Source organism: Xyrauchen texanus, chromosome 45 (genome assembly GCF_025860055.1).
Source record: "Xyrauchen texanus isolate HMW12.3.18 chromosome 45, RBS_HiC_50CHRs, whole genome shotgun sequence".
Lineage (NCBI taxonomy): Eukaryota > Metazoa > Chordata > Actinopteri > Cypriniformes > Catostomidae > Xyrauchen > Xyrauchen texanus.
Window position 1 is genome coordinate 15,417,950 of NC_068320.1, and position 23,661 is coordinate 15,441,610.

At 38.7% G+C, this 23,661-nt stretch overlaps 1 protein-coding gene across 1 annotated transcript in view; it reads left to right on the forward strand.

Moving 5' to 3' along the window:
• The window catches only part of plxna4 (plexin A4), a 264,215-nt gene that overhangs the window by 129,816 nt on the left and 110,738 nt on the right, over nt 1–23,661 (forward strand). Inside the window, exon 3 of the mRNA XM_052118648.1 lies at nt 19,051–19,182. Coding sequence (XP_051974608.1) covers nt 19,051–19,182 — 132 coding nt within the window. The remainder of the gene's footprint in view (nt 1–19,050; nt 19,183–23,661) is intronic.

The following is a 23,661-nucleotide window of genomic DNA, read 5'->3' on the forward strand; positions in this document are numbered from 1 at the left end:
CTGGTGTGAACGTACGGTTACACAGTCGACTGACGCAGGATAAAGCACCTCATTAAAATGCTAAAGAGTTTCAGAGGTTTATCATGGACCGGGCCCTCTGACTGTCATACTCATGAAAATAAAGGGGTGATGGAGAAGGTTGGGCCTTGTTGGCTGGTTTGGAATCAATTTTAGATTCTCTTATGTTGGTTACTATATCTGGGACAGCAAAGGGGAGGGCTGGTCGAAAAATCAGGTGCAAAGTGTTTACTGATGATTAGTGTGAAAAACCACCCATGGGCAAATATTTTCTCTTTTGAGTTAGTGACTGACAGTGTAGGCAGGGTTGCGTGTTTGTGTGAGGGGAGTTGGAGTTGATACCCCTAACACTAAAACAGCATGGGGTATTTTTATTTTCTTTACTGGAACATATTTTGTAGCTAATGATTTGAAGGCTAAATTGTCTGTCTCACGCTCTTCAAAAACAACTTAAATCCTAAAAGGTTTTCCATGAGTCACTAAATATATATATATATATATATATATATATATATATATATATATATATATATATATATATATATATATATATATATTCTTGTTGCACTTTAATCTGTTTTGAATACTATTCTGATACTAGTGAAACTTTGTATGGCACTTTTCTTACCACTGTCTCCTTAAGATGATTTGCATATGATTTCCTCTTTTGTAAGTTGCTTTGGATAAAAGTGTCTGCCAAATAAATAAATGTAAATATAATTGTAAATAAAGGCTGATTTATGCAGTCAAAATCCTTAGATTGTTTTCAGGGAGCCCACGGTTTAGATGAATAAACAGCACAGATGACATGACACAGGTCTGGTCCAGGTGTTTTGAGCACAGGTGACCTGCATGTAGAGCTGTTGGGGAGGCAGTAAGGTCATGAAGAGAGGGCCAAGAGGAGACATGAGAGAGAGAGAGAGAGAGAGAGAGAGAGAGAGAGAGACAACCATCTGTCCACCTATAAAAATCATATAGTCATTCAGAGCCCTGCAGTACATCAGTATGTCTTTCAATTGAAAATTTGCTGGTTTCTTTGAACCTTTAGTTCCTTGTCAACGAGTATGAATGTGTGTTATTCCTGCAGCTAATCTACAAGTGAACAGTTTTCATAAAACAAATTTAGATTGCGAACCACCTGCCAATCCAAATACGTTGCTTCCTTGCATTTAGTTTTTCTTTTTCTAATTTGTAACATGGAATCTTAACGTTGAAAGCATTGGATTGGTTTGATATACTTTTAGCAGCATTTGAATAGATGTATACTTTATGGAGGCATTTGTTCAATTGTGTTGTGGATTCAGAATTTAAATATTTAATTGATGGTTTCATGTTAATTATGTATGATTGTCATTGACTCAGCAGTGCACAATGACGTCTATAATGAGGCAAGGCTAAATATAGGACTGTATGTGTTTAAGTTAAACATAAACACCTCCATGCACTCATGCTGAATGTATCATTGTTGTTCTTTTTATGTAAATTATTATTCTGAACAAACACTGAAAGTCTAAATATTTTCAATTAGCCTTTTGGAAATTAATGAGATAATTAACACAATAAGCCATGCTTGCTCTGTTAGCTCTGACACTATAATGATGATTTCACATATGCTAATCCATTCATTTATAAAATTTGTATTTCAGCTCTCCCAAGTTGGTAATTTACAGTCATTAAAAAAATTATAATAATAATTAAATATACACACATATATATATATATATATATATATATATATATATATATATATATATATATATATATATATATATATATATATATATATATATATATATATATATATATATATATATATATATATAATTTTCTCAAGAGATGATACTTAAATGAGATGGTCAGCTGCTATGATGGACTAGAAAATGTTCTTGAGCTTTACTATCATTACTTTGGGCTGCAGCCAGCATGGCAGAGTATCAAGAGATAGATCAGTTATATGAAGTTATCGAAGAACTACAGTGCATGTGTGTTTATGGGTCCTGCTGTATACACACTGTTTGCATAAACCTTTAGTTTATGTTGCAAACCCATGTAATATATTAACTGTGGAGTGTGAGTGTGGTTTTGTGTGCATGAGTATGCGTGGGTGGGTGAGTATGTGTGCCCACATGCCAGCTGATGCTAGAGGACACACAAGCTTTGGCAGGCCTCACCTCCCCAACCGGCTCGGAGGCTCCGCACTCCCTCCACAGCTTCTGTCTGTGGATACAGGGACACACGCTCTGCCCAAGCCCTGAAGTGTTGACTCCGCCTGGGCTTGTCATTCTCAAACAGCCCTGTGCGGGAACTCCACTCTAGCTTCAGGCCTCACCAGCCATTTGGAGCTAGTGCAGAGAGACAAGACTCAGAGCTATGGAGCAGTCTCTCACACACAAACATGCACACACAGACCTTCATACATAAACATAATAAGCATGTAAGTGAGTGTAGGATGAGCTGCCCTATGATTATTGGTATTGCCTTCAGGCATTCCAAGGTGGGTTGTTAATTCTACCCTTTTATTAAACCCATATTGCTCTCATACACTTAGACAAACACACACACACACACACACACACACACACAATCCTCCAGTTGTCCAACTGCCAGCACTAATACAGTAGTTGCAAACAGCCATGGGGCTACTCTAATTAAAATTGTACTGTTGTTTGTAAGTTGTCAGCATCTGCTAAAAGATGTGTGATTTGGTATGTGTTCACATGTTTAATTTAATCGGAACGATTAAGCACGTATTGTCCATGTCATTAAATCTGTTATTGGGCTGGTAAAACTGTTGTTAACACTTGAGATGCTCGATTTGTGGATGCTTGTGTGCTAGTGCCTTTTCTTGCTTATTAACTAACTTGATTAACAGGACAACTTGACTACGCAGATCCAGACCAGCATAAACCAGCCTTAACCAGCATTTCAATTCATTAAAAAATACAAAGGTCATATTCTGAATCCAATTCATCAGTAACACAAGTATATTGAAATTACTCTTATATTGTGGCTAATCTACTTTTTTTTTTTTGTAGATTTCATGCATTGTTATAAAAGACCCTGACTGATAGAGTGAGGGGTGGTGGCGAGCACATCTGAAGTATAGTAGCAAGTTTCCTAACAATACTCTGAAATATGTTTAGACACAGTTGAGGAAAGGACTGTTAGTTCCTCTTATTCCCATCCTTTAAATCTGTTGTTTTATTCCACTTCACTTTTTACTTTTTTTTTTTTTAAACAAACTAGTGCAGGGATAAAACACTTCCAGGAATGCTGGCAGAGAGGAGTGCTTTACAGTAATCTAACCTGAGAAAGATGAAGGCCTGAAGGGAAGTGCAGAGCCAGAGAACAGCATCTCACACACACAAATGTCTGTGATGACGTGAATGCAGTAGAAAAACATGCAATGTATTCGTAAACATTTGTATCATTCTGATGTGGTTCAAGTCCTCAGTTACACAGGAATTACCAGGTAAAACACACCTTTCTGTAGAGGTGGTATGCATTTATATTCCCATACTGTCATTTTATGAACTGAATTTGAAGAAGAACTGAGTTCTTGACAGTTGATACATGTACATAAGGTGAAAGTGATGCGCTGTGAATACTTTCCAGATGCACTGTACACAAGTGAAAGTATTGGGTGCAGCTCCAAGCAACATAGCAGTATGACAATTACAATAAACATCTGTATCACGAATACTGATTATGTGGACATCCTACTAATTTTACATACAAATGTTTGTATACAGTGTAGCAGAAAAAACCTATTCTGAAGCAGAAATGTATAAGGAAAAGGCAGAAGGAAAAAGAACAGGAAGTACAGTTCCTGTTCGGTTGTCTAATTGAAACTTAGATGTGCGTTGCATGAACGGATTTCTCATGGGTGCTTACAGACACAATCACTGATCCTCTTTAGACTTCTTTCTCTGTGGGGAACAAACTTATTCCTCTTTCTCCTGAATCAAGGCTTTACACTTATAAGAGTTGTCTTTCAGGTTTTGCTCAAATATACACACACACACACCTTTCTCTCCCCTCACCTCATCCCCGTATTTATTGCTGCTTGCTTTGCATTGTCACTCAGACTTACTGCATACAAAGACAACACATGCCAGGTCTAGCTTTTTACTCTTTGATATGTCACATGCAAAAAATGATGAGAGCGCACATACACACTCACAGATATACTCACTCACCTACTGTCACAGTTCAGACTTGAAAAACAGAGGGTAATGCTGTCAGCAAACTGCAGGCTGATATTATACCATACCACCCATAGAATCACAGTCAGTGAGACGGCAAGTAGAACACAGACTCTATATAAAACAAATATGCAGGGATCGTCATACAGCTTCAAATGTATATGAGTTTTATATACAAGCTTGTGTTTTACAGAGAGAGAGAGAGAGAGAGAGATTTCCCCAGGCTCATGGAGAGTGCAGATAGCTAGTGACAGAGCACTGCTGTTAAGTGCCAACACTTCTCATAGGCAGCTGAGATTCTCTGTTTCAGAACTAACAAGGCGTAATACAACCTTCACACCTACAGAAAGGGAGAAAGAGAAATGGCCTCACTCCTCCGCCACAGCAAACGACAGAGCATGGGAAGAACGGGGGTCGATGGAAAAATGGAAATATGTTTGAAAGTTCTAGAAGAGTGTTTTATAGAATTACATCTTATTTTATTTAAAGGGAAATTAAGTGTACATTTAATAAGCCATTAAACTGATATAATGCTTAACTGATCAGTTACTCATTTACATTCAAATATGCACACATATTTAGTATCTCACAAAAGTGAGTACACCCCTCACGTTTTTGCAAATATTTGATTATATCTTTTCATGTGACAACACTGAAGAAATGACATTTTGCTGCAATGTGAAGTAGTACAGCTTGTATAACAATGTAAATTTGCTGTCCCCTCAAAATAACTCAACACACAGCCATTAATGTCTAAACCGCTGGCAACAAAAGTGAGTACAGCCCCTAAGTGAAAATGTCCAAATTGGGCCCAAAGTGTCAATATCTTGTGTGGCCACCATTATTTTCCAGCACTGCCTTAACCCTCTTGGGCATGGAGTTCACCAGAGCTTCACAGGTTGCCACTGGAGTCCTCTTCCACTCCTTCATGACGACATCATGGAGCTGGTGGATGTTAGGACCTTGTGCTCCTCCACCTTCCGTTTGAGGATGCCCCACAGATGCTCAATAGGGTTTAGGTCTGAGACATCCTTGGCCAGTCCATCACCTTCACCCTCAGCTTCTTTGGCAAGGCAGTGGTCATCTTGGAGGTGTGTTTGGGGTCGTTCTCATGCTGGAATACTGCCCTGCGGCCCAGTATCCGAAGGAGGGATCATGCTCTGCTTCAGTATGTCACAGTACATGTTGGCATTCATGGTTCCCTTAATGAACTGTAGCTTCCCAGTGCTGGCAGCACTCATGCAGCCCCAGACCATGACACTCCCACCACTATGCTTGACTGTAGGCAAGACATGCTTGACTGTAGGCAAGACACACTTGTCTTTGTACTCCTCACCTGGTTTCCGCCATACACGCTTGACACCATCTGAACCAAATAAGTTTATCTTAGTCTCATCAGACCACAGGACATGGTTCCAGTAATCCATGTCCTTAGTCTGCTTGTCTTCAGCAAACTGCTTGCTGGCTTTCTTGTGCATCATCTTTAGAAGAGGCTTCCTTCTGGGACGACAGCCATGCAGACCAATTTGATGCAGTGTGCGGCATATGGTCTGAGCACTGACAGGCTGACCCCCCACCCCTTCAACCTCTGCAGCAATGCTGGCAGCACTCATATGTCTATTTCCCAAAGACAACCTCTGGATATGACGCTGAGCACGTGCACTCCACTTCTTTGGTCGACCATGGCGAGGCCTGTTCTGAGTGGAACCTGTCCTGTTAAACCGCTGTATGGTCTTGGCCACCATGCTGCAGCTCATTGTCGGGGTCTTGGCAATCTTCTTATAGCTTAGGCCATCTTTATATAGAGCAACAATTCTTTTTTTCAGATCCTCAGAGAGTTCTTTGCCATGAGGTACCATGTTGAACTTCCAGTGACCAGTATGAGGGAGAGTGAGAGTGATGACACAAAATTTAACACAGCTGCTCCCCATTCACACCTGAGACCTTGTAACACTAACGAGTCACATGACACTGGGGAGGGAAAATGGCTAATTGGGCCCAATTTGGACATTTTCACTTGGGGATGTACTCACTTTTGTTGCCAGTGGTTTAGACATTAATGGCTGTGTGTTGAGTTATTTTGAGGTTACAGCAGATCTACACTGTTATGCAAGATGTACACTCACTACTTTACATTGTATCAAAGTGTAATTTCTTCAGTGTTGTCACATGAAAAGATATAATCAAATATTTACAAAAATGTGAGGGGTGTACTCACTTTTGTGAGATACTCTGTATAATATATATATATATATATATATATATACACACAGTGGGTACGGAAAGTATTCAGACCCCCTTAAATGTTTCACTCTTTGTTATATTGCAGCCATTTGCTAAAATCATTTAAGTTCATTTTTTTCCCTCATTATTGTACACACAGCACCCCATATTGACAGAAAAACACAGAATTGTTGACATTTTTGCACATTTATTAAAAAAGAAAAACTGAAATATCACATGGTCCTAAGTATTCAGACCCTTTGTTCAGTATTTAGTAGAAGCACCCTTTTGATCTAATACAGCCATGAGTCTTTTTGGGAAAGATGCAACAAGTTTTTCACGTCTGGATTTGGGTATCCTCTGCCATTCCTCCTTGCAGATCCTCTCCAGTTCTGTCAGGTTGGATTGTAAACGTTGGTGGACAGCCATTTTCAGGTCTCTCCAGAGATGCTCAATTGGGTTTAAGTCAGGGCTCTGGCTGGGCCATTCAAGAACAGTCACGGAGTTGTTGTGAAGCCACTCCTTCGTTATTTGAGCGGTGTGATTAGGGTCATTGTCTTGTTGGAAGGTGAACCTTCGGCCCAGTCTGAGGTCCAGAGCACTCTGGAGAAGGTTTTCGTCCAGGATATCCCTGTACTTGGCCGCATTCATCTTTCCCTCGATTGCAACCAGTCGTCCTGTCCCTGCAGCTGAAAAACACCCCCACAGCATGATGCTGCCACCACCATGCTTCAGCTGTTGAGACTGTATTGGACAGGTGATGAGCAGTGCCGCTTAGAATTAAGGCCAAAAAGTTCTATCTTGGACTCATCAGACCAGAGAATCTTATTTATCACCATCTTGGAGTCCTTCCGGTGTTTTTTAGCAAATTCCATGCGGGCTTTCATGTGTCTTGCACTGAGGAGAGGCTTCCGTCAGGCCACTCTGCCATAAAGCCCCGACTGGTGGATGGCTGCAGTGATGGTTGACTTACTACAACTTTCTCCCATCTCCCGACTGCATCTCTGGAGCTCAGCCACAGTGATCTTTGGGTTCTTCTTTACCTCTCTCACCAAGGCTCTTCTCCCCCGATAGCTCAGTTTGGCCGGACGGCCAGCTCTAGGAAGGGTTCTGGTCGTCCCAAACGTCTTCCATTTAAGGATTATGGAGGCCATTGTGCTCTTATGAACCTTAAGGGCAGCAGAAATTTTTTAGTAACCTTGGCCAGATCTGTGCCTTGCCACAATTCTGTCTCTGAGCTCTTCAGGCAGTTCCTTTGACCTCATGATTCTCATTTGCTCTGACATGCACTGTGAGCTGTAAGGTCTTATATAGACAGGTGTGTGGCTTTCCTAATCAAGTCCAATCAGTATAATCAAACACAGCTGGACTCAATTGAAGGCGTAGAACCATCTCAAGGATGATCAGAAGAAATGGACAGCACCTGAGTTCAATATATGAGTGTCGCAGCAATGGGTCTGAATACTTAGGACCATGTGATATTTCAGTTTTTCTTTTTTAATAAATGTGCAAAAATGTCAACAATTCTGTGTTTTTCTGTCAATATGGGGTGCTGTGTGTACAATAATGAGGGAAAAACATGAATTTAAATGATTTTAGCAAATGGCTGCAATATAACAAAGAGTGAAAAATGTAAGGGGGTCTGAATACTTTCCGTACCCACTGTATATATAAGAGCCTGGCCGATATGGGATTTTTGAGACAGATACCGATTTTACAGGGGGGAATACAATAAATTGCTTAAAAAACATTGGTACTGTATGTTTCGTATCAGTCAGTTGCTGACTATTTAAATAAAGAATAAATAAAAATACAATAAATAGCTAAATAAACATCTGTACTGTTTAGTATCAGTCAAATGCTGATTATATTAATACTGCCAGTCAATTAGGGTCAGGTTGTAAAACAAGAAGCATTTACAAGTGCCGAGTCAATAGAAAAACAGCTACAGCAGTGTTGCACTGTATTCTGCTATACAAGTTCAGGGGAAACTTTTAACGGTGGATAACCAGACTTTAAAATATTAAATTTTATAAATGCAACAACTGAAATTATTTGGATGAAGTGGGTACCAAACTGTGAATCCTGAACAAAACTATTTGGTGAATACATATTTAAACATTAGCTTCCATGACAAGCAATGAAAGTAGCTACGTGGTTAGCTAGTTAGCTATAAGCTCATTGTCAAGGAGAGTAATGATGGACCAGCATTGCATATCACCAATTAGGTAACAACATAGCCTGAAATCAACACTCAACAGAAACAATCCACCACCGCACTGTTGTCTACTGTGCTGCAAAAAGATGCTCTGATGTTTACCTTTCAATCTGCTACATTACTGACTGCACTGACAAACTATAGCTGGCTAACAGCAAACCGACATGAGTGACATGGTTGTCAGGGACAGGGTTAATTATATATTAAATATATTGAAAAGGGAAAATTATGGGGTCATTGTTTATTAACTTTCCAGTAAATATTTCACAAACTAGTTTGCAACTTACTGAGAAGACACCACTAAACTCTGCAACACTTAACTCCACCCTGTCTGCAGAGCCACCTTGTGTTCAGCTCTGTAAACAATAGTTTGAGTCGGAGCACGCCCTGCTGGACATACTACGTAATGACACTAATTCTAAAGCATTGTTTTCTGCATTATATGTTCTGAAAAAAAGTTTTCATTTCTGGTAAACATATATGCCAATACCGATATATCAGTGAAAGGCTAATATCGACCAACCGTTATATCGGACGGGCACTAATATATTTATATGACAAAAGTAGATCAGAAAATTATTTAAATACTAATGATCTATTAATCATTCTATAATGTATTAATGTTTGTTGTAATTTTTTAAAGTTATTCGTTATTATTTAGTTTTGATCAAATTGGAGTTAGATTTTAATTGTATCTTTTTAATGAAACAGATCTGTGATTTTTGTAAAAAAAAAAAAAAAAAAAGAAAAAAAATAGAAGGTGTATGTTTGAAGAAACTGTGTTGTCATTCATTCAGTGTTCTTTCCTTCATCAGAGAGCATGCCTTTAACATTCTCAGAAACATCACGCTTGAAATATGAATTATGGTAATTTGATTTATTTCACCAATGCTGGAATTCTTGAATGGCTTATTGTGTGGTCAGACAATATGCAATAAGTGGTATGCTTTTACACTTAATACTTTTATATAATACCAGGGGAATTTACTTAAAATTATGTCTTCATTTTAAATTCATTTCCTTTGTAGACAAGAACATTCAAAATGTTTAATGAAATACAAATCTATATAAAGATAATTAATGCATGTTTTTCCCTGTTTATTTTCTGCTTCACTGTAATCTATCTATTTATATGCACAAATACAGTAATAAAAAAAGCTATATTTGACTAAATATATTTTTAGAAAGCATTTATAACTTCACTCACTTATATTTCGAAACCCAGATCTTATTATAGTTCATTCAAGCTTATTGTAATATGATACTGAATGTTTGTTATTTTAAGGATTTGTTTTAGACAATAGTAATATATTATGTCATATTTACTTCACATTCATCTAGAGCTTTTATTTTGACAGAACAATTATAGTTCCTGCAGTGTCAGTATGTATTTCATAGTTTAAAATGTTCCTAATAAGTCTGGTGAAACACTGTCACCTCCCACATTTCTGTGATACTGTGTTGCGGTTATAGATTTGTATAGTAATTTTAGGCAGGTTCAAATGTTTGGAATTGTGCGGATGGAAGAACCTGCAGCACTTTGCCTTCACAATTCATGCGAACCGCTCTCAGGTGGCTGAAAACAGCGTCACTGAGCATGAACACAAAAAAGCACATCGCCCGCCACCCCTTAAGCGTTTTGTTCAGCTTTCTGACACGGGGCCCCCCAGATGCCTTGGGCCCCATGCAGTTGAGTGGCTTGCATGGTGGTTAACACCACTACTGCTTACAATAAAGCATATACATAAACCAAAACAGGAAACGTAGAACGTGTGTACAAATAAGTGAGCATTTTATCTCTTTCTCACAGCAGTACTAATTGGATGATACAGACCAATCTATTTCCCCAATTTGCACCAATTAAAATATATTCTTTTTTTATGTGTCATTCACATACCCTAAATCTGTCCACATCACTCTTTTTATGTGAATGTGTGTTTGAGTAGGATGGTGAGGGAGAGAGACTTCAGGGCTTTAGAGAGGGCTCAGTGGTAACTGGATCGGTGATCAGGTTCTGGTCTGATGACTGTTCCTCGTCTGGCCTTGGCTCTTCATGAATTATTCACACCTTTAAGGACTGTTCTCACTCATCCCACTTTCATCCTCTCTTTCACCCTTCTTTCTGCTCTGTGAAAGAATAAAGTGTGCTGTCACACACCTCTGACTTTGTTTTATTTTCCAAATATCTTTTTACTTTAACTTATAGGCAGACATTTTCCATCCAGTGCAGCTTATGTTGAAGTGTGTAATCAAAAAGAAAAAAAAAAGAGACCAGTATGCACTGAACATTCATCCGATATAAGACCAGAGACATTTATTGAGAACATAAAAAGAGCCTAATTTTATTTATTGTTACCTTTAAGGATACATATATTTGTAGTAAATTGCTCTCCATCTAAATGAGACCGTTCTCCAGCCGCACAGAGAGGTTTCAGTTGGTTCTGTTTACCTGGCACTATAGTAGCAATCTGAACAGGCCGAAACCCCTAGCAGCTCGAACAATGGCCTCTTTTACCACCAAAGACCACAGATCCCTGAGAAAGAAATGTCTCTATGTAATTCTATCAGCATCCAGTCTACCACAGCCTCAGCATGCCAGACACTACAGACAATAGAGAAAGGGAATTATTGTTACAGGATATCTTTGTTGGTCACACTATAGTTTGGGTGTATTTTTGATAGAATATTGTGAGCTTTTGCATATGCCAGTCACTCGTTGCTGCGTAATATGCTCTCACAGAAATTATATTTAATTTTTTACCAGCCAAGGGATGGAGTTACATTGGCAGACCAGTCTCACTTTTTGAGGGCTCTCCTCTCCTCTTACTTTCATTTCAAAGCCAGCAATATTCCCATACAGCATATGTCTGACAGCCGGTACAAAAATGATCACAGGTGCTCTAACTCACACCTTACTCTCTCTCTTTTTGCCTCTTTCTGTTTCTCTCTTTCAAATTTTAATGTGCATGTTCACACAGAGCTCCTCATACATAGAGAATGTGGCTTATGTATGGAATAAAATGGCAATTTGTGCAACATAAACACATTTAATGGAGAGTGCAACATAAACACACTTAATGTGAGGTAATTTCATCACCATGCATACAGTTACTCCTACAAATAGGGCTGTATCCACCCTCTATTTTCTGATTAGTAACATTTATATTTAGTCATTTATAAGACACTTTTATCCAAAGTGAAGGCCATAACAAGCATTTTCTCATAGAAATGTTATGAGTATCTGCGGTATCGTACTTCCAATTCCAAAACACAGTTTTAAATGGTATTCACCCACATCAAAGGGCATTTTTACTTTTCAACTTGTCAGTGGCTTAAATAGCCCCCCCAAGTCCTAAATATGTGGTTACATTATTGTATACAAACATGCACCAATCCTTCCTCAATGACAGAGGCATGTGTCCTTTATCCTTACCATTGAAGAAGCTCTACATTTCAAAATGTGTATGTACTACTAAGATAAAAAAGTGAAGAAATTATTGTTTTTGTGGCTGTAAAAGGGGTGGGATGGAAAATAGGTTTGTCTCCCTTAAAATTACTTGATAAATTACTTCATTTGAGAATCCCAGCAACACTCCATCTGTCTTTCCACCCTGCAGTGACTATAATGGGGAAATGGAGAGAGAAAGAACGGTATTAAATAATGAATGGCCATAATGCTGGCTGAAAATAATAAATAGTGAAAGTGATAATAGTGGGGTGTTTTCAAAGATGTGAGCTGTTGGAGACTGGCAGTTTTTTCACTTAAACAGATGCTGTGTTGCTGGAGAGCCTTTAAAGTGAACATGAACATGGGAAAAAAAAAAACATGTTGGGCGAAACTTGATTTTATCCTTTAGGAATTTAATTGTGAAAAGCAGGTCTTCCATACCAGAAGGGAGACAGATCTAAATGCAGCTACTCCCCTCCTGAAACACCACTGGTACCTGTTGGGTGCAACATAAGTGGTGACACCAGCTTAATAGCAAAGTCATTTTAGAGTTGGAACAGGTAATTACATTTTGAGGAAAAATTACGAAAGCACACAAAATGGTGCATGTGCATGTGCATGCGTGCGTGTGTGTGTGTTGTTGACAGGCAGGTTTTTGCATGTGTTTTCCTTTCTGATTAATGTGGAGGACTCTTAATTCTCCTTATAGGAGTCTGAGAGCATCTACTGGTCAAGCACCTGAGCTCTCACTGCTTGTGACTGAAGAGCCACAGTGAGATGACTTCCTCTTAAAATAAGAGTGAAGGAAAACATATCCAAAAGTAGACCAGCCACAGGCTGAGGGCTCAACTCAGACTGCATGCACTTAGAAAATAAAGCTACACTATCTCACAGCACTGAAAAGAGAGGGATATCGACCAGAGGTCAAATCTAACCTTCAAAACCAGGAACACCTGGTGGGGGAGAATGAGAGAGAGAGAAAAGATCATCATTTAAAAAGATAATAAATAAAAAGACACAATTTAACTCACTTTAACATGTATAGCAATGCATGTTGTCACAATGGGAACCTGCTGTTAATACCGATTAGAAGAAAACAAATTTAAGAAATGTGAAACACAATGGCTATTACAAAAGTATGATATTGAAATAATTATATCATGTGATAGGATTTAAAAAATCCTAATTTAGGACCGTTTTGAACTACAGTAGTTGTTTCAAACCAACATACTATACAAAACCACTTTTAGAAACACTTGTGACTCTATTCTGTAGTTACTGTTATATAGCTACTGTGACAACTTCCCTGTTCATTGAGATTGATTGATTGATTGATTGATTGATTGATTTAAGGCCCTCGCTTTTATATGCATGGCAAAAGTCCTGTGGATAGACTGGATAGAGTTGAAATATGATGGATATGTTCTCAATATTCCCCTGCTAGACTCCCATGGGAAATATCTCCCTCTCGTTCTCTCTTTTCCTGTGCAAGGGGTTTTTAACAGTTAAAGCAGTGTGATCCCAGTTCTCCTCTCTGTGGGTCTGCAGTGTAGAGTGGCCTGCTAATATCACTTCCATTCTCCCTGCAGCCAGTGCGAGTCCTGCATATAAAACACACCTTCCTCAAGCAGACCGGGGGCTTTTTACATTTACGACGCAGCTTAAGAAGGAAAATATATACCAAGATCAAGTTCACGCAAACTAGCAGAGAGTTCGATGCAATTACACAAAGGTTAACTGCGTTAAGAGCAGGGAAACAATGGCTTAAATTGTATTCTTAAATTGTGTAGTCATGTCCTACAATGTTACATGGAGCGTTAAATGAGAAAATTAATGTAAAAGTTTTTAAGCCAATTTAGAAGTTCAGATCATGTTGGTCTTGAGCTGGTGTGTGTAAAAACCATTTTATGCTTAGATGTTTGGAAGCCTGTTTTTCCTGTCTAGTTTTTGAATAGTTTTGTTAATTTGTCTGGAGATGACACTGCCGCAATCAGTGTGTCAGAACAGGTTTGTGCTGCACTGATAGAGCCCTGGTAATTAAAATCCTGCCGCGGTACCGATCGGCTGATTGCTAAGAAAAAACCAGAGGGACGAACGGATCAGGAAATCTGATTAGGTCTCTTCTCCGCAGGGTTCTGCCTGTGAGCCCTCTGAGACATTGTGGCCTGGCTTTGTAAACGCATGCACGCACACGTGTTTTGTGGATCAGCTTTTCAGCAACCTCAATCTCATAACCCGGCAACCAAAACAAAGCCTTTTTCTCTTGTGAGCATGACCGCTCGCTGGGCGCTATGTGTTTAGTGCGGAACAGGTTCTCATCCGCTCGTTAGTGACAGAAATGCCATATTAGTAGGATCAGTTGCCTGGTTGCAGTGGTACCTGATTATGAATCCATCTGATGACCTCTTGTCTTTTCTTACCAGGAGAATTAATTTACTCTTTGCCCTTGTACTTGCTGAAAATGTTAGTTTTGATTGAGTGAGTCATTTCTGAATAAATCTGCAGTGGGAATTCACTAAGAAGGAAATGTTCCTACTGATGGTGTTGTTTGTTTACATGTTTTGATGTCATAAGATAGCACTGTGAGGAACTGGGCCAAGTGTTTATGAACTGGTAATCTACTGTTTTGTTTGTGATTTGTGAAAGTGAAAAGTCATTGTTGTTGTAGCACCCGTAGTGTTCATTTCCCCCCGGAAACTATCTGCATGATACATACAACAAGCCACGTAAAAATAATTTAGCAAAAATGTAGGTATTGTAACCAGGTTGGGGATGTAAGGTTTTGATCTGAAATACAGTGCATTAAAGTGGCACAACTGTTAAGTGAATTTTGTCCTGAATATTTAATCTGCAGCCAAGACACACTTGACCAATAAAGTCTTTATTCCCCACTGAAATAATTTTGTTATTTGTTGCCTAATACTCGATGCTTACCGTGGTGGTAGACAACCGCTTTTAGGATGTGATCATCTTTAATTCCCATGCTTTCCATCATCCCATTCAAAAGGTTCCTTTACTAAATTAGTTGCCTTCAGCTAAATATCGATGTTCCAGTTGCTAAGTGGGAATCTGCAGTTTTCTTTCAGCATTGATTGACATTAAGAGACATCCCAGTCCACCCACTCTCTCTGTTTATTACAGCACACTAAAGCTCAGCCAATGGAGGCGTCGAAAACAAAGCAAACCTTCTTTCCACTTTCCTTGAGTATAACTTGAATGGAACACGTCAAGAGCGTAGAGAGTGCGGATGCACAGGTTCTGTCTGAAACTCTCCCAGAGGATTTTGTTTAAAAAAATAAAACAATCACTCAGTCAAGTCTCTACACCCATTCGCTAACGGTAGCAAGGCCGATCTGCTTACAGTTGTTTATGTGCTGCACTATTTTTTACCAGGATTTAAATGTCATAGATCAATATCTGCGCATCAGAGTAGCTCTTGCTTCTGAAGGAACTCTCAGGAGAGCATCTCAAACTTCCTTTATCACAGTGGCCTTCACCCAAACACTGCACGTGTCTGGTGTCCCATGAGTTTTTAGATAGGAATTTTACTTGTCCTGTCAGATCTGCACCTCTGCAATCAATGCTGTCTTATTGTTATTTGTAGTAACACAGTAAGTCCATTTACATGTGCAACAATACGCCGATAACTACCAAAAATCAGTTTATTAAAAAATTCTGACTATGGGAGAAAACTGTGTTTACAAGACACTTGAAATCATCGGTTATTCTTTGTTTTTGATGTGAAAAGTAAATTGTCATGAACGCCGGTAAAGGTATTTACATGCAAAGTGAAATCAGTGTAATGTACAAAAATCAGCTGTGCAATTTATTTATTCTTTAAGCAGTTTATGACCATACCCCAATAAAGGAAAGCCATTTTAGTTGTTTACATGGTCACACACATTGTCAGCTTAAGCATAATCAGTTAATATTGTGCATGTAAACACACATGTGACTTCTGCTCTGTGTGACTGGTGTGTGCTCACATCTCACACTGATTTTGAAGTTAACAGAAGGAATATCTCCCCAGTGACTGCAGCTTGTAAAAGAACAGCATACTGAAAAAGCACAAGATCGCTTTCACCAAGGTTAAATTTAGGGTTTGTGAAGAGTTCTCATGCTTTTTTCCTTTGTGAAATGTTTTAGAGAACATTAGGCTTTAGCGAGGGCTGCCTTGTGCCTTCCAGTTGAAAAGTAAAGCATTCTCCCAAGATTGGTACTTACGTGGTTATGCCGATTATACAGAAATTAATGGCCATAGCTAGATGGAGAATAAAAATCAGAGTTTGAAAGGGCAGCCATTACCAGTTGAATGCCATGGGAGCGCAATATGAAGGATTTAATTGATTGGGGATTAGATGAAAGTGGAATTATTCTTGTAATTGTTTGCACACTTTGTAGTTAAATGTACAATTTAACAATGAAAAAAACAGTACCCTGTTAATATCAATGTGAGGTTTAGCACAGAATGGTTTACTTACATTTGTGTAAAAAGATGTATATATTATGCTCTTTTATGCATTCTTAGTATTTGCACTGCATAGATACTTTTTTTTATTTATTTGTATTTTTTTTACATGACTGATCAACACCATTAGCCCTAATCTACAGTGACACCACTGACATGAAACAAGGCTTAAGTGCAAGTTGTTTTGAGCCAGAGGAAATGGCAGTTTCCATGGCTGCTGGGCAGAGTTGTATCCGCATTATGAAACTGCAGAGCTCCTGTGGTTAATGCTTCTCTCATCACCTCCCCTTCTGTTTGCTGTTTGCTTTGCTGAGCTTAACCTCAGTCTACTGTCTACTACTAACCTCACCTCATTGCTGATCTTCAAGATTTAGCAAGAGATAATTCATTCATGAATTATTGTATTTCTCTCATTTAAAGTGTTCCTACATATTGAGTGTTACAAATGAGCAATTTTGTGATATTAACTTCATCTCTTTTGTACTGAAAGAAATAGTAATAAAAAAAAAATGCTTTTAGTGGCATGCCCGATGCCTTAGTGAAAATTATGCAAAAATAACTGTCAATATTCTTTTTAGCTCATGTAGCCTTGACCATGCTGTATCAATTCTGTATCATTCACTTTGTAACCTGACATTTCTCAGATGACTCTTTGCTGTTTTCACAACCCATGAGCACTAGGGGGGTGTGTTGTGCGGCTGTGCAGTGGATTCTAGAGGTTTCACAGAGCACATAACACTTGCCGCACACATCTACTCAAATGATAACAGTTATTCAGGATTAGTACTTTGACACCAGTGTGAACATAATGTTAACATATCATAATTGCAAAGCAATAAAGAGGATGTATATCACTTCAGTACTTTTTCTTCCATCAAAATAGTGAGTGTGACATTGTAGGTAAAGTAGTGACAACTGTTAAGATAAGAGTCATGCTTACCCCAGAATTAAATCCAATTCATCATTTGATTCACAGATTAACTGTGTAATCCAATCAGGATTTAAAGCATGTAATCCACTTTATTAATATTTAAATTAAATGCAGTAAATTGTATTGTTTTGTTCAAGGTTCAAGGATTATGAGAACAGTGTAATGATGAACTCGTTTCATATAGAGCAAATCTCTTTGCATATAATACTTGATCATATGTGTTTACTGGATGAAAAGCCATATCTTATATTACATTTTGAATAAAATGATGATTCTAGCATAGACCTAAAACACTTGTTTAAAATTATGATCATTTAGTCTAACAATGATTTCATAACAGTGTAATAACTTGTCTATAACATGAAGACATTGATAAGTTTAGAACTGATACACAGCTACTTGAATTAATTTTGAATTTAACATTTCTACATTAATTTATTGTCCCTTGAAATATTTTATCTTGTATGTGTTGTAGAGGGTTTATTTATCATGACGACGTGCAGAAAGCCATAATATCTTTTTATATGTATCTGTAATCAGATTATCTCTTTTTTTCCTCCCTCAGTGCTTTAGCATCTCCATGTTAACACTAACAGAAATGCTAGTAGTCTTCTCCTGTGGCTAATTTGTTTAGCTGCAGTGTTGAAAATGCCCATCCACTTCACCCAGTCCCTCCAGTGGCTGGGGATCTGTTGGCCCAGTTTTTATCTCGCTTGGAGCTCAACCGGGGCTTCAAACCCTCTGCAGTTCATTCTTCCACTGTCCACACGCGACCATCCCTAACACTGCAGCTTTGCCTGGCCGAAACCCAATCCCAGCCAAATTAACTAGTCCGATCAGGGAGATTAGATAACCCTCTTGCTGAATAAGGCCTTGGCTCGTGTGGAGGGTTTTCGCTTTCTTCCCTTTCTACTTTCTTTTCTGTTCTTTTGTTTCTTCTTTTTTTCTCCCTTTTGTTTTTGACCCTCAGCACACAAAGGTCCCCAGAGAAAGTTGTGCTGAGCAAGAGGACACTTTAAACATTACAGAGACAGAGAGAGAGAGAGAGAGAGAGAGCTCTTTACACTGGTGGCACACAATCAAAAGAAGGGAAATTGTTTTAAATGTCTCTTGTGGTGTGTAAGATGATCTTAGGTTGACAGAACTTGTGATCTGATGGGACACCAGAGATAAAAACCCAAAGATAAAATTGTTTATTCTGATGGAAATAGATTTGATACCTTCTTTAGAGTGAAAAGGGGTTATATAGTGTAGGATAGGGTTATATAGAGATGCATCTTCACTGGAGCAGTGCGTGTGTGTGTATATTTGCATCATAAACAGCAGATGTTCAGATATAGTCATGAGACCTCCATCACTACATTCCAACTGTGTAAGGATCTTTCTGTTTTCTGCTGAGCCAGACAATTTATGGCACATAACGTCCCCTACAGCTGTCTAACAACTTAACAACTCTTTTTTTAACTCCCCTCTGCTTCATTCTGTCTCTTTCATTCTAATAGTTGAGTAACACAGTGTCTTTTTTTCTCTTTCCTTTAGATTCGGGTTGATGGTCCTTCTCACAGCGCTTTACAATACGAAACCATTCAAGTCGTTGACAACGGACCAATACTGCGAGACATGGCCTTTTCTGCCGATCAGCATTTCCTGTATGTGATGTCGGAATTACAGGTGAGTCACTCTTTTTCTCATATCTGCATCACAATGTTAATTTTCACAGCACATAGAGGCTGGGAAGGGAGAAAAGAATAATAATAAATTTACACCAGTTTCTGATGAATGTGGTTTCACTTACTGTAATTAAAGCTTGAGAGGTGTGGTAGAGAGAGCGGTACATTTTACATAAAAAAAAGTGACAGGTGATGGATTGTTGAATTAGACTTTTACACACTGTGTGTCCAAAATACCCACACAATTTACACATTAGGATGTGCTGGCTGAAAATGGCCTCAATCGGTGTAATGGATAGAGTAGATTTGGCTCCGTCCGGATATCTTTAGCACTACTGAAGCTTGTAAATCTCGACATAAAAAAAAACCATTGCATGCTCTTAGTGTTGTACAAACAGGCTTACTCACATAACCTGTGATCAGGCCTACTACTCAAGCTTTTATGTCTTGAAAAAGAAATAATCCTTTATTGGCACTAGGCAAAAAGATATCTACGGTCACAGAGAGTCTGTGCCAGCCACACTCTTTTCATCATTACACTGTAAAAAGTGGTAACATGCAATTGTTACCATAAATCTCTATTTCTCTTTGATCTAACCCTTAAAATTACTTTTGCTGGTGTAATTAAATTTTAAAGTTTTTCTGTACAGTTGTACAGTAGGTGTTAACCATATTGTCTGCTACATGAATCAAAATGACACCTAAAGGGTTTCCTGATGCGCCCATCAGGTATGTTGTGATCTATGACCTCCGACCTCTGCGGCACTCAATAATATGATAAGCCCAAACACTCTGGATTTATGGCTTCTCTCTCACTCACACACACACACACACACACAAACGGCAAGTGCACTTTAAGTAAACTGATACTCAGTTGGAATATCAGTGGCAAATTCAAGATGCCATTTTACCCACAAATCCTTTTACTTCAATACAAAGCTACTCTAATGCCAGACTCAGGCCAGAAAGCAGTAGCTCAGCCAATGTCAAGACTTATAGCTACAGCTATAAATCTGTAGTACTACACTAGCAGTGTCAGTCAGTGGGCTACATCCTGGGATTTTGGGCACAGTCCAGGTAGAGCTACCCAATCAAATTGTCTGGGCACAGCTTATAAACTGCAGTAGCCTGTAAAAGGATACCAGTGGATAGTTTAGTTAAAAGGACTGGCTTGGATGTGGTGGAACGAGATGCCAGATCCCCTTTTGTTATGTAGACAATTTGCTCCATTATCGGACATTTTATATTTATTATTATTTCCAATAAATGCCTCTTGGAGGCTTGACACCACACCCACTGTTTCTGTCTCTTGCTCACCCCACCACACAGGGCAAACTGCCTTTGAAATACCTCACATAAATCTTCCATTATACCATTCAACCAGTCAAGTTGAATCAAGTTGCATACATTTTTATGATTTGTCACCTGGACACAGAAGTGCAACTAGTATCTAGGATTTTGAGATCACTCTCAACAACTTTAGCTATGCTATAAACATTATTCAAGCGAAATTAAAAACAACCTGGTCTAATTTTGAAATATATACATTGATGATATATACATTTTTACAAAACTTGTTAAACATGTCTCCAGGTACAATTGACTTTGACTTTAATGGCTGATTATAACTTTATAAATACTTGTTAATTCTTTTTATTTCTCTTGCCCTGCTGTTTTATGAGATTGACACACTTTTGCTCTAACGCATCTTTTTCAACACAGATAGCTTGTGCAGTAGATCACGTGATAGGGTGTCCGACTTAGAGTTGGAGGACTGCGGTTCAAGACCAGCCATGATCTCAAGCTGACATGTGACATTACAGAGTTATTGAAGCAGCACAAAATGATGTGGTTGCTTCAAAAACTGCGCTTTTTCATTTCACTTCTACATTTCTGCCCATTTGATTTGGTAAGGAGGTATTTTTTTAAACGTCTCAAATTGATAAAACACTATAGGTTAGGTTCAGCCAAGTTTAAGGTTAGGGAGGTATGTTTTATAAAATATATGCATGTATAAAATTCCCCTTAAAACCACGTCTGAATACGGCACCATTTTACTTGCTTTTGGCACCCCCAGCTGGACATTTCATTAGAAACCTGCAGCCAAATGTGTTATACAGCACATCAATTTTGAATTGCAAAAATGTCATGTTCACATACATTTCATGAGACCAGGCTGGTTAAAAAATTACTTACACACAAGTAATGGCCTAATCTTCTGGGAAACGTAAGATAGTGTTTTCTTTGATGGGTACAAATACCAGAGCTGGACCTGTGGTGTTCTGCCAGTGAATAATCTCACCCTGTCGCAATTAGCCTATTAGCCCAGTTATAGAGTTGTCGTCTGGTTTCTGTTTTGTCCCAAACATCAGGGGATCAGATCTACTGGGGAACCATGCATATATTTGGAAGCTATTTAGTGAATATGTAGTGTGTCTTCCCACTTGTAATTCTGTTCTCCCTACAGTACACACACATTGAGCTTTAAAAAAAAAACAACATTCTGCTTTGTTTTAAAATGTAATGATCTGTGGTGCAATGTTTGACTCTGTCACACTGGAGTTTGTACAGATTCAGATCTCACTCCACTTTTCATCTCACTGTATATACTTTGCTGTTAATAAAAGGGCAAATTTTTGACATGTCATTTTGTTTTGTTTCTTTCTATGTTGGTCTCTCTCTGTCTGTCTCACACACCCTCACAGTTTCTCTCTTGCTCTGCTTGAGATGTTCACATTAATATTTATGGCTCATAACAAAATGCAGAAAATGTTTTTGCGGTCAGAGCTTCTGCATCTGCTCCATGCTTGCACACAATTGCATTGTTCCAAAACATAGTTAGCAGCCTACAAAGGTAGCATTTTAAGGCATCAAAGGGACACCCCCCAAAGTTGCAAAGCAGTTCTAAAAGGTAGGCATCTTAATTATCCTGCCTCCTATGATTCTTCTTTTATTCAAATTCTAAGGGAAAATTGCATGTATTCTTCACAGTGAAGGCAATGCCAGGATGTGCTGCGATGAGCTTAGTGAAATAAATCCATGATGGTGGACATAGTGGGAGAAATGTCATTATATATAAACATATAATTCACTTAATACTAAAAGTATTGCTAAAATTGACTATTTAACCCAATGTTTTGTGTTCATTGTGTGCTTTGATGCTTTAGAGAGTTTTGTTGTTAGCTTACATGCTAATCAATTGCAAGTCGAGTATACCATGCATTTGGAGCACTATTTGTGAGTTGAGTTTTCCAAATTTGTCACTATTGAGGTTCCATGATTGTTAGGATGCCTTAGAAGTCAGCTGCCTGCACTCACTGAGAACTTTATTAGGAACACTATGGTCCTAATAAAGTTCCTGACAAAGTCTTCTGCTCTTGTAGCCCATCCGCCTCAATGTTTGACATGTTGTGCATTCTGAGATGCTATTCTGCTTACTACAATTGTACAGAGTGGTTATCTGAGTTGCCGTAGCCTTTCTGTCAGCTCAAACCAGTCTGACCATCAACAAGGCATTTCTGTCCACAGAACTGTCACTCACTGATTATTCTTTGTTTTTGGAACCATTCTGAGGAAACTCTAGAGACTGTTGTGTTTGAAAATCCAGGAGATCAGCAGTTACAGAAATACTCAAACCAGCCCGTCTGGCACCAACAATCATGCCATGGTCGAAATCACTGAGATCACATTTTTCCCTATTCTGATGGTTGATGTGAACATTAACTGAATCTCCTGACCCGTATCTGCTTAATTTTATGCATTGCACTACTGCCACACAATTGGCTGATTAGATAATTGCATGAATGAGTATGTGTACAGGTGTTCCTAATAAAATGCTCAGTGAGTGTATGTAGGCAGTAAGCAGCAAGGCAGCGCACTAGCTTTCTGAATAGTTCTACTCTCTCACACACGCACTCATATACCACACAATGTACCACTTATAACACTCTGTCACCCTTTCATTTACCTCAAACTCTCACACACACTTATCTGGAGTGTGTGTGTTGTAGTCTTTTTGGTGGTACTTTGGTTATGGTACAGTTGTACTGAGGTTATGTCACAGTTTTATGATAAAGCTTAATGTGGCTGTTTGGATACATGTAATGAAACACCTAAAATAAACTATGTTTCTTTTGCTTTGCAAAGGATTAAACTTGTTTAATGTATTATGGAACAATCATGAGCAGAAACACAAACTTGCATACAACTCCATACGGATTCCCTGCGGCAAAGCGGAACAGAAAAACAAGAACAGTAGATCAATAATCTCCTGCTGGTCCAGCCTTAAAGAGAGAGAACAAAAGCGAGACAATGAGAATGAGAGGTGTTTGTGGAGGCCTGTGTTTCATGTGAGATTATGGCTTATTGGTTGAACAGAGCTCACATTATGCTGGGGTTCGAAAGTCCACGGTCCCGTCACAGCATGAGCCACTGCTGAAGTCAGCTGTGGCCAGCACGGCTGTTGTGTGTATGTGTACGG